The sequence below is a fragment of the Rhinatrema bivittatum genome, chromosome 10, assembly GCF_901001135.1.
Source record: "Rhinatrema bivittatum chromosome 10, aRhiBiv1.1, whole genome shotgun sequence".
In the NCBI taxonomy this organism is placed as follows: Eukaryota; Metazoa; Chordata; class Amphibia; order Gymnophiona; family Rhinatrematidae; genus Rhinatrema; species Rhinatrema bivittatum.
In genome coordinates, this window is record NC_042624.1 from 66,396,074 (window position 1) to 66,407,635 (window position 11,562).

The 11,562-nt window shown below is 49.8% G+C and overlaps 1 protein-coding gene across 5 annotated transcripts in view; it reads left to right on the forward strand.

Annotated features, from left to right (window-relative positions):
• Positions 1-8,795, forward strand: part of ABL2 (ABL proto-oncogene 2, non-receptor tyrosine kinase) — a 146,766-nt gene extending 137,971 nt beyond the window's left edge. For 3 of the 5 annotated variants that reach the window (XM_029618314.1, XM_029618315.1, XM_029618313.1), the window contains exon 11: positions 5,490-8,795. In XM_029618314.1, the coding sequence (XP_029474174.1) occupies positions 5,490-7,162 (1,673 nt within the window). In that variant the 3' untranslated portion in view covers positions 7,163-8,795. The remainder of the gene's footprint in view (positions 1-5,489) is intronic. The other 2 variants (XM_029618317.1, XM_029618316.1) reach the window with 1 other exon arrangement.
• The last annotated feature ends 2,767 nt before the right edge of the window (positions 8,796-11,562 follow it).

Sequence of the window (11,562 nt, forward strand, 5' to 3'; positions counted from 1 at the left end):
ATCCTCAATCTTTCCAAGCAGTCCGTAATGGTTTTCACCAGTCCTGATGTCTGTCGCCAATCCACGTCGGGCTTCCAAGGAAAACCTGTCTATCCCTCCTGCCTCCCAGTCCGTTTTGGCATTGGCAACTTTTGAGGAGGAGCTGGAGCACAGAGTCCAGCTGGCGGGCGATCGGGCATTGCGAGGCATCGCGCTTGTAGCACCTGTGACCATATTCTCCCTATTGGAACCGCTGCTGGAGCGTCTTGATGTGCTCATTGGGGTATTACCAACCCCAGCTGGTGCCGGTTCCCAGGGGGCTAGCGATGCCTGGCGGGGCACTGATGCTCCCTTGGCCCGATGCGGTGGTCGTTGCCAGTTCCTCCGAGGAGCAAGCTCCAGTGAGGCAGGCGCTGACAGCGTGTCCTGCAGCCCTCCCCCGGTCCAGCTTTGTCTGCACTGGTGCCACCAGTGTCTAGGCTCCTGGATGAAGGCCGAGTACCCAGTGCCCCATCCCCTGTGGATTTCAGTGAGGATGAGGCCCCATATGACTCCTGGGAGGAGGACAATGCAGAATCCTTCTCAGAGGACTCGAAGGGAACCATCTCCTCCGGAGGAACGAAAAAGGTCTCTGCCTGAGGACCTGACCTTCGCAGGTTTTGTGAGGGCAATGGCGGAGTCCATCCCATTTCAGTTGATGACTGAGGATGCCAGGTACAAGTTGCTGGAAATCCACCAGTTTGTGGAGGCTTCTAAAGAAATTGTGACTGTCCCGGTAAACAAGGTCTTTAAGAAGGAGTTGAGGATTTGGGAGCACCCCCTCACAGTTCCTCTGGTGAATAGGAATGCAGACGGGGTTTACCTCATCCAACAGGCCACCGGATTCGAAAAGCGTCAGCTAACACACCAATCGATAGTGGTCGAATCCTCTCAAGAAGGCCAAGCGCTCTTGGACCCAGGGAAGGAACAGAGGGGACTGGATGCTCTTGGGAGGAAGGTGTTTCAGGGGGCAATGCTCATTTTCTGCATTACCTCTTACCAACTCTATATGAGCCAATACTCTCGCAACCTCTGGAAGCAGGTGCAAGAGGTGGCCGAGTGGCTGCCTCAACAATAGCAAGACACCTTTCTGTCACTGGTATATCAGGGCCTGGAGTGCAGAAAACACGAGGTGTGTTTCACCTACAATGTTTAAGAGGGCAACGAGTCTCTGCAGCAGGAATCTGCACCCGCTGAATGGCATGGCTGCGGGCCTTGGATCTCCAACTGGTCTTGCTGACCTGCCCTGCACAGGAGAAGAATCTCTTTAGAGCCAAGGTGAGGGACGGTGTGACCCAGTTATGGGACCACCAGGAGACCCTCCAGCATCTCTCCACAAGCACTTTGGACCCTCTCTCCTCAGCCAAGAGGTCTGCGAGGCAGGGTCAGAAGAGGTCTTTCTACTGCCAGAGGAAGCACTATCCTCTGGCCCCTTGCTTCTGATCACAGAAGGTGATCTCCCGCAGCCGTCCTATGTAGCAGCGAGCTCCCAAGTCCCAACTGATGCCCCAGCCAAATCCCGGGTCAGGGTTTTGACTGGATCATAGGGAGCTTAAGCGAGCCGTCCATACCTGAGATGCTGTTCCCCCCCCCCCCCCCCCCCCCCCAATTCAGGGGCAGGCTGCAGTTCTTTGTGAATCAGTGGCCCAGTGTAACCTCAGACTAGTGGGTTCTGTCCATTGTCCGTCAAGGGTATTGACTTGAAACTAATGGGTGTCCCACCAAATTCTCCTCCATGCCCATTTTGGGGGCTGTGCATCAGGAGGTACTGTTAAGGGAGCTCTCTGCCCTCTTAACGGCCAGAGTGGTCGAACCTGTCCCACCAAGGCAAAAGGGGCAGGGATTCTGCTCCGGTACTTCCTGATTCCAAAGAAAACAGGGGGACTCTGTCCCATCCTAGACGTAAGGTCCTTGAACAAATTTCTCAAAAAAGAAAAGATCAGGATGGTTTCCCTGGGCACCCTGATTCCCTTCCTGCAAAAGGGGGACTGGCTATATACTCCTTTGATTTAAAGGACACATACACTCACATCGAGATCTTCCCAGGTCACAGGTAGTATCCCAGATTTTAAGTGGGGAAAACAGCACTTCCAGTACAGAGTGTTGCCATTTGGGCTAGCATCGGCCCCACATGTCTTTACAAAGTGTTTGGCCATGGTGGGGGGTGCACCTCTGCATGCTTGGAGTGCATGTTTTCCCCCATCTGGACGATTGTCTGATCAAGAACACCTCTTAGACAGAGTCAGAATGGTCCCTGTGCTTGACCATCTGGGTGTTGGGGTCACTAGGGTTCGTTATCAACTACCCGAAGTCCCATCTCAGCCCTTCAATTCAATTGGACTTCATTGGAGCCCTGCTAGACACAGTTCAGGCAAAAGCCTTCCTGCCATGCTCCAGGGTGGTCACTTTGGCATCCATAGCAGAGGTGATTCAACAGAGCCAGCAGGTATCAGCAAGGCACATGTTGAGGCTGTTGGGCCACATGGCCACAACTGTCCATGTTACTCCCTTAGCGTGCTTACACATGCGCAAGGCCCAATGGACTTTGAGGTCACAGTAGCATCAGAACACCCAGGACTTCCAGGCTCGCATCCTCATCACTCAGTCTTCTGGGACTTCTTGTCCTGGTGGTGGGTTCTCTCGAATTTGGAGCGGGGTGTAGCATTTCAAAATCCCCCTACTCAAATTGTCCTTAACACAGATGCATCCACCCTGGGGTGGGGTACTCATATAGACAGGCTCTGTACCCAGGGCCTGTGGTCCTCCCAGGAAGCACAATGCCAAATTAACTTCCTGGAGCTTTGGGTGATCAGGTACGCTTTCAGAGATCGCCTGTCCAACAAAATTGTCCTGATCCAGACAGCCAAGTAGCAATGTGGTATGTCGTCAAGCAGGGAGGCACAGGGTCATACCTCCTGTGTCAGGAAGCAGTCCAGATCTGGCATGGACTCTGTCCCATGGGGTGGTGCTTTGTCTGGCCGGAACAGTGAATGTGATTGTGGACAGACTGAGTCGAGCCTTCAGACCCAAAGAGTGGTCCTTGGACCAGGGAGTGGCGAACCGGATCTTCCACCTCTGGGGAAGCCCAGATGAGGACTTGTTTGCATTCCCCTGCAACAGGAAGGTGACTCAGTTTTGTTCCCTGTACAGGTCCAACGGCAAACCAGCCTTGGACGTTCTTGCCCATCATTGGGGCAAGGGTCTTCGGTACGCATATCCTCCGATTCTGCTAGTGACGAAGACTCTCCTGAAGCTTCGAGAGGACCCAGGGACTATGATCCTCATTGCCCCTCATTGGCTGAGACAGATCTGGTTTCCACTACTTCAGGAGTTGACCCTCCAGGAACCAATCAGTCTGGGGACTTCCCCAGATCTCATTACGCAAGATCAGGGCAAGCTGCGGCATCCCAACCTTCAGGCCCTGTCGCCACAGCCTGGATGTTGAGAGGTTAATCCTGCAGTCGCTGGATCTTTCAGAGGATGTCTCTCAAGTCCTGGTAACTTCTTGAAAGCCTTCCATTAGAAAGTCCTACGAACTGAAGAGGTTTTCCGTGTGGTGTGAGCAAAAGGCTCTAGATCCTTTCTCCTGCCCCACACAAAATCTGCTTGATTACCTTCTGCACCTCTCTGAAGCTGGTTTAAAAACTACCTCCATTAGAGTTCATCTGAGTGCAACTGGCACATACCACCAAGGGTATAGATGGTATGCCCATCTCTGTGCAGCCTATAGTGTATGTTTCATGCAGGGTCTGCTTCAATTGAAACCTCCCCTAAGGCCTTCTGCTATGTCTTGGGACGACAATGTGGTGCTAGCTCAGCTGATGAAAGCTTCTTTTGAGCCTCTGCACACCTGTGATCTGAAGTACTTGACTCTGGAAGGTCATATGTTTGGTGACGGTCACGTCAGCAAGCTCCAGGCCTTAGTGACTTATCCACCTTATACCAAGTTTTACCATGTCAGGGTGGTCCTGGTGATGGATTTCCATCTTAACCAGTTAATCGTCCTGCCAACATTCTTTCCCAGTCCCATTCACACCAAGGCAAATGAGCACTGCACACTTTGGATTGCAAGAGAGCCTTAGCCTTCTACCTGGAGCGGATAGAAGCTCCAGGCTTTTTATTTCTTTTGACAGGAATAGGTTGGGAGTTGCCGTTGCCAAACACACTTTCCAATTGACCAGCAGATTGCATCTCTTTCTGTTATGCCCAGGCGGGACTGCATCTTGGGGGTCATGTCAAGGCTCATTCTGTCAGAGCCATGGTAACGTCTGTGGCCCACTTGCAAGCAGTTCCCAAGGAGCAAATCTGCAGGGCTGCGACGTGGAGTTCTCTCCACACATTTGCATGTCACTACTGACTGGATAGAGATGGCCAGTGTGACAGTTTCGGCCAGTCTGTCCTCCGGAATCTCTTTGAGGTAAAGGATCCATTGTTTGGGTTCAGGCTGTCTCCCCATCTGTTACCAACAGCACTGTGGTTGTTGTGCCCGTTGACAACTGGTTGGTGCTTGTTGGTCCCCTTTTGCGTTGGAGAGCAGCCTGTAGCTAGGGGTTCACACGTGTGAGGACTACCATCCTGCTTGTCCTAGGAGAAAGCATAGTTGCTTACCTGTAACAGGTGTTCTCCTAGGACTGCAGGATATTAGTCCTCACAAAACCTGCCCGGCACCCTGCGGAGTTGGGTTTCTCCTGTGGTTTATTATTTTATTTTTATCGTAATTCTATGTTACAAGACTGAAGAGGGACCCCAAGTAGACGCGTGGTATAGGGCATGCTGGACATGCCCAGTGTGCCAGCCAAAGTTCTAGAAACTTTGGTATAAGTTTTCCGTGCCGGTTTCCATCCAATGTTATCACCCAAGTGTGAGGACTAACATCCTGCTGACCTAGGAAAACACCTGTTTACAGGTAAGCAACTATGCTTTACCCCTGATGCCTAGATCTCTTTCCTGGGTGTTAACTCCTAATATCGTGTAACTACAGACAGCAAGGGTTTTTTTCCCCTCTATGCATCACCTTGCACTTGTCCACATTAAACTTCATCTGCCATTTAGAAGCCCAATCTTCCAGTCTCACAAGTCGTCCTGCAATTTGTCACAATCCTTTTGTGATTTAACGACTCTGAATAATTTTGTGTCATCTGCAAATTTTATCACCTCACTTGTTGTACCCCAACATCCTCATTAGTAAACATGGAAGCAAAAAATAAATTTAGGCTTTCCACAATGGTCTTATCTCCCCTAAGAGCCCCTTTAACTCCTCGATCATCTAATGGTCCAATCGACTCCCTCGCAGGCTTCCTGATTCAGATATATTTTTTTAAAATTTTATTATGAGTCTTTGCTTCTATGACCAACTTATTTTCAGATTCTTTCTTAGCCTGTCTTATCAATGTAGAATTGGCTTGGACATTGTCTGGAAGACTTATAATCTGCCATTCTGCTTACTCCTTTTCTAAATGTTCTCATTTTAGGATTTATTCGAAGCACACAACCAGCTGGTGGCTCTCCAGCACTTCCACGCAAAAAAAGAGACAAATCTCCCAGCAGTCTCTTGGACGATGCCAAAGAGACCACTTTCACCAGGGACAGGAAGGGAGGTTTCTTCAGCTCCTTTATGAAGAAGAAGAGTGCTCCCCAGCCTCCAAAGCGTAGCAGCTCTTTCCGTGAGATGGAGAACCAGCCCAACAAGAAATGCGAGCTGACTGGTAACTTTGCATCAGCCGCTTCCCTGCAGCATGTAGATGGCTTCTCATTTGCCCCTTCACAGGAGGATGGGAACCCTGCCCCACACAAATGCTACGGGGGTGGCTTTGCACAGAGAAACTTTGTTGGCGATGATGGTGTTGGTGGTGGTAGCAGCTGTGGAGGTGCAAGTTCTGGTGGAGGGTGGTCGGGTATCACAGGGTTTTTCACACCACGCTTGATCAAAAAGACATTGGGCTTGCGGGCAGGGAAAGCACCTTGTGGTGAGGAAACGTCAAAGCCTTTTCCAAGGTCAAATTCTACATCTTCCATGTCCTCAGGGCTTCCGGAACAAGATCGAATGGTAATGACACTTCCCAGAAACTGCCAGAGGTCAAAAATCCAACTGGACCGAACTGTATCTACCACATCGCAGCCTGAGGAGTGCTCAGGGAGGCCTCCAGACCCACAACTTAGGAGGTGTGAGGAGGGAATTGCAAGACCAAAAGCCAAACTCTTGCCTAGAGGAGCCACGGCTCTTCCTGTGCGAACCCCTAGTGGGAATCAAGCCATGACTGACAAGGACTCTCGAGGCAAAGAGAAAAATGATGGGGTACGGCTAGGCATGGTAGGTCCCTCAGTGGAGGATGGAGTCCGGCAAGGACGATCTTCTCCCGCCAAAGCCTCAGTCATTCCTCCAACTACGCATAACCACAAAGTGCCAGTCCTCATCTCGCCCACTCTAAAACATTCACCAGCTGATGTGCAGCTGGTGGGCACAGACTCTCAGGGGAATATGTTCAAGCTCTTGTCAGAGCACCAGGTTACCTCGTCTACTGAAAGGGATAAGCCCAGACGGGTAAAACCAAAGTGTGCACCTCCTCCACCACCTATGATGAGGCTCCTTCAGCACCCTCCGGCAAGCTCAGACTCTGCAGATGAATCTGGCTTCGTCACAGTGTCACAGCAAGGACAGGAGATGAACGAAAGTGGCAAAAGGACAGCAACAGGGAAAGCAGGGAGGCCCCTTCTGCCTCCTCCCCAAGTGCCTCTGTCATCACCTTCCAGCACCTCACCGGCAAAGATGGCTAATGGCACGGCTGGGGCTAAAGTAGTGCTGAGAAAGACCAAACAAGCATTTGAGAAAATTCCAGCAGACAAAATCAGCAAAGAGGCACTGCTGGAGTGCGCTGGCCTTCTGTCAAGTGCTATCGCCGAGCCCATGCCAAACAGCCAGCTGGTGGACACAGGTCACCAGCTGCTGGACTACTGCTCAGGCTATGTGGACTGCATCCCACAGACACGCAACAAGTTTGCCTTCCGGGAAGCGGTGAGCAAACTGGAAGTCAGCCTGCAAGAACTACAGGTGTCTTCGGCATCTGCCAGCACCTCTGGGGCCAGCCTGGTCCTCAATCACTTATTGACATGTGTCCAAGAAATCAGTGATGTGGTGCAGAGGTAGCTACTGGTAACTTGGTGAAACTGTAATGAAATGGACCTTCCTGTCCTACTGTCCATCCTCCTTCCTCAAAGCTATTTTGTGGGTGAAGGATGGTAGGAGAGACTTGGTTTCCTGTTTCCCTTGGGGAAAAGGGGTTTGGATGCTTGTACGTTTATGTGAAGTACTTTATAAATCAAAGTTCTTGTTTACAGATTCATCTCAACAATCTGGGGGTGGGGGTGGGAGCAAAGGGAGGAACTGGTAATCGATCCTAGTGCACAGCTCGGAATGTCTCTGGCACAGCCGCCTCTTGGGGTGGCACAGGTCCATTTGCGAATCAGAAGGGCCTTTCCAGTTTTACACTCAACTAGAAAAAAAAAGTGTTAACGGTGTTTGGTGGAGAAGAAAGCCATGTTGGTCTTCAGAAGTGAGTGGTGGTAGAAAGGGCTCAGAATGGAAGCCAGAGAAACCAGTGATTTTGCTTCAGTGGTGCTGGGGACTTGAAGGGTTTTTGCACAGCCAGTATATCTTCCAGGTACGAAAGGGTTTGGGACAGGTAGAATGCTCCAGGTCACATCACATGTGCTTCCATCCTTTCCACGCTACATAAAATTCATTTCTGGTTGTAATGTTTTCAAGAGCAAAGCATGCTGAGCAGGTTAGTCATGAAACTGGGAAAAAAAGAAATGAACATCAAATTATTGGACTGGTCTGATGCTGTGTTCAGTATTAGTGCAGCTTAGGTGCTCTGCTCTTCCCGGGTCTGTAGGCAGTAGTTTTAAACTGGCTCCCTGTTGTCTTTTATGTATAAACTATGTGTGTGTGTGTCTGTGTGTGTATGTACATATATATATATATTTATATATTTGTATGTATGTAATGCAAAGCTGGGTACCTCTTCCGGTTTCTTTTCATCTGTCCCACACTGGGAGGATGCTTGATCTTCCTGCTATCCAAAACGTTTGTTCATCCTCATTTCTGTACTTCACCGTCATGAAAAACTCTGAATATTAGGAGTTTGATCTGATATAACCTTCTTAAATGGGGTGATTTTACAGTCCCTGGGCATTAGTTTTAGCTCTCCTGTATCTCATGCTTCCAACTTCAGGGTCATGTACCTTCTCACAAAATCTCATAGCCTGACTCTATCTCCAGCTCCTATTCCCAGGCTATGATTATAATGTAACCCTTTGGAATCTGAGCAATTCATGGTCATATGTTCACACGGCTGGTTTGCTGCCATTACAATCTGATCTTTCTGTCCTGTAATACATGGCTTTAACCCATATAGAATTTTGGGATCTTTACACAAACATTGTAAGACTGCAGGGCTCTTAAATATGTTTGTCTCTCATACATGGTCAGTAGAGTACTATTGCTGTTTGAGAATTCATTCATAAAAAAAAAGCCCTTAACAGGTAGAATTAGATTGTCCAGCCAGTCAAATTGCTGCCCTTGATGTCTGTCTCAGCTGAAAGTTTTTATAAGCAGGGCTGTAGATGAGGCACATTTTTAATTTACAAGCTCTCTGTGCCCATTGCTCACAGGGTAGGACTGGACACTGGCCTGTTGTAAATGGAAGGCAGAGACTTAATTCATCAGGAGGGCCTACTGCTCCAGCACCAAGAATTTAGTAGTTTTATGAAAATTTTTACAGAGAATTTTTTATATATATATATATATATATATATATATATCTATATCTATCTATATATATATATATATATATATATAGAGAGAGAGAGAGAGAGATGTCTCTCTATCTCTCTAGATATAGCTATGTGTGTGTGTATGTATATATATATGTATATATATATATAGATAGATATATATATATATATAGATATAGATATGAGTTTTTGATTGAGTTTCAGCGTAAGAAACTCTGGAGCAAATAGTGCCAGAAATGAGGATCAATATTGCTCAAAATCAAAGGCTGAGGATATTTTTTTTCATCTCAAAATCCAAAATAGTCTCATGAGGAAAAATTCCAGTCCTTGTTTTATTTGTGGAATCTTATTGAATTGTGAAACCAGACAGACCCTGGTGTTGAGCTACTGCATTGGTTCACATTGTGTTGCAATGGTTCACTTATTTCTACATCAGTGAGAGAGGGGATGGGGAAGGGCATATCATCTGCACCTATGAAGTTGTTTTTTCCTAGGACAAGCAGGATGATAGTCCTCACACATGGGTGACATCATCAGATGGAGCCTGGCACAGAAAACTCATGTCAAAGTTTCTAGAACTTTGACTGGCACACTGAGCATGCCTAGCATGCCACTATCCGCACAGCCGGGCGGGGTCCCCCATCAGTCTTTCTTTCCGCGGTGCTATTGCCTCATGGTTTGTTGAGATCTGCTTTGTTTTTTCAGAGTTTTCTTCTGCTTTTTTGTGGCTTTTTTCCTTCGCATCCGCACCGGGGGCCCTCTTCACTAGTCCCCACTAGTTAATAGGGTGGCATGGTAAGTTTTCTACCTTATTTGCGGTCGGTTTCAGGGGCCTTTTTTGGAGTCTGTGTCTGCTCTGCACCAACTACTGGCCGGCCCAAAGCATGGCTTCCTCTTGTTTTCGTCTGTGCCCCCAGTGCCCACGGACCATGTCTCTGACTGATCCACATGTAGTTTGTATTCTTTGCCTAGGGACATCGCATGATGTCTGGGAAAGGTTCTGCGAAAGGTCGTCAGGGGCGTTTGGATAAAATGGAGAAACGTTTTGGCTCCAGGAAATCGGGGCTGTCCATGCCAGCATCCAGAGTGTCGATGCCGTAGGGTCAGGGGGAGCCCTTGGACACCGAGCCATTGATGCCCACCCCCAATGGGTTCCCCTCCTGAGACGGGCACTGGGGTTCAACTGCTGTTTGTCTTCACATTCCAGGATGTCTGATTCCTTACCCTCCTCGGCGCCAGGGAAAGACCAGGCTGAGCACTGTGGGAGATCGAGGATGAACAGTCACCGGTCACCATCTGCACATGGCACAGTCTCCAGGAAGGCACCAGCATTGGCTGTGTTGCCCCTGAAGTGGCCCCGTGGAGATGAGGCTTCACCCTCAATCAAGCCCGGGAATCCGAGGCACTCCCCACCGATGCCCATGTCGGTGCTGGGCACCGATCCCCCTCGTTTCGAGGGCGATCTGATGACGCCGGCTCCTCCATCTGCCTTCCCTGCTGCGACCTTCAAGGAGGAGTTGGATCGCAGGGTTTCAGTTGGCGGTGCTGCGAGCCCTCGGGTATGGAACAATCGGCCCCATCGGTGCCACCACCAATGCTGGAGCCTACTCCCTTGATCCTAGCAACACTGCTGGAGTGACTCTATGTCCTGCCAGGCATCCTCCCTATGCAGCCAGTGCCCATGGACCCTTCGATGCCCTGGCAGCCATCGTTGCCTCCCCCCTCCAGGGCAATACCCATTGCCGGTTCCTCGACACTTCCAGGGCCTCTGGTGCCTCGGCTGCCATTCCTGGCTCCGGTGCCAGGGTCCTAGGGAGCTTTGCTGTCAATGCCCCCAGGGCCCAGGCCAAGGGCAGTGAGCATGGGTCCCCCACTGACCTCACCTGGGGATTTCAGTGAGGAGGCTCCATATGACTCATGGGGGGATGATTCTGAGTCTTCCTCTGATGTCTGTTGAGGATGACCTCTTGGAACTGTCCCCTCCAGAGGAGTGGCACCGGTCTCCACCAGAGGACTTAACCTTTGCCAGTTTTGTCTGCTCCATATCAGAGTCCATTCCCTTCCAGCTCTTGATGGAAGAGGATGCCAGACAGCACATGGTGGAGGTGCTCCAGTCTATGGATGCACCAAAAGAGGTGGTAGCCATTCCCGTGCATGAGATCTTCAAGGAGTTGCTCCTGTGCATCTGGGAACATCCTTTGTCCTTGTCACCGGTAAACAGGAAGGCTGACGCGGTCTATCTTGTACAGAAGTCCCTGGGTTTTGAGCAGCATCTGTTCCCCCACCAGTCTGTGGTAGTGGAGTCTGCAGTCAAGAAGGCCAAACGCTCCCGAACTCATGCTTACGCGCCCCCTGGGTCAGGGGCATAGGGAATGGGACGCTCTAAGTAGGAAGGTGTTCCAGGGGGCAGTGTTAATAGCCTGTATTGCCGCCTACCAGCTATATATGGCCCAACATTCCCGGAACCTCTGGAAACTTGGCAGAACGCATCCCTCAACAGCAGGGTGCATTCCTGGTGCTGATTCAGCAAGGCTTCAGGTGTGGTAAGCACGAGGTGTGGTCCACTTATGACGTTTCTGAGACGTCAGCTCATGTGGCCACAGCAGGCATTGGAGCACGCAGGATGGCCTGGCTCAAAGCTTTGGATCTCTGCCCAGAGATCCAGGAGAAACTGGCACAACTTTTTTTTTATCTGCTTTTCACCCTTTTTTTTTCAGCATTTCAAAGCAGATTACATTAGGTACTGTAGGT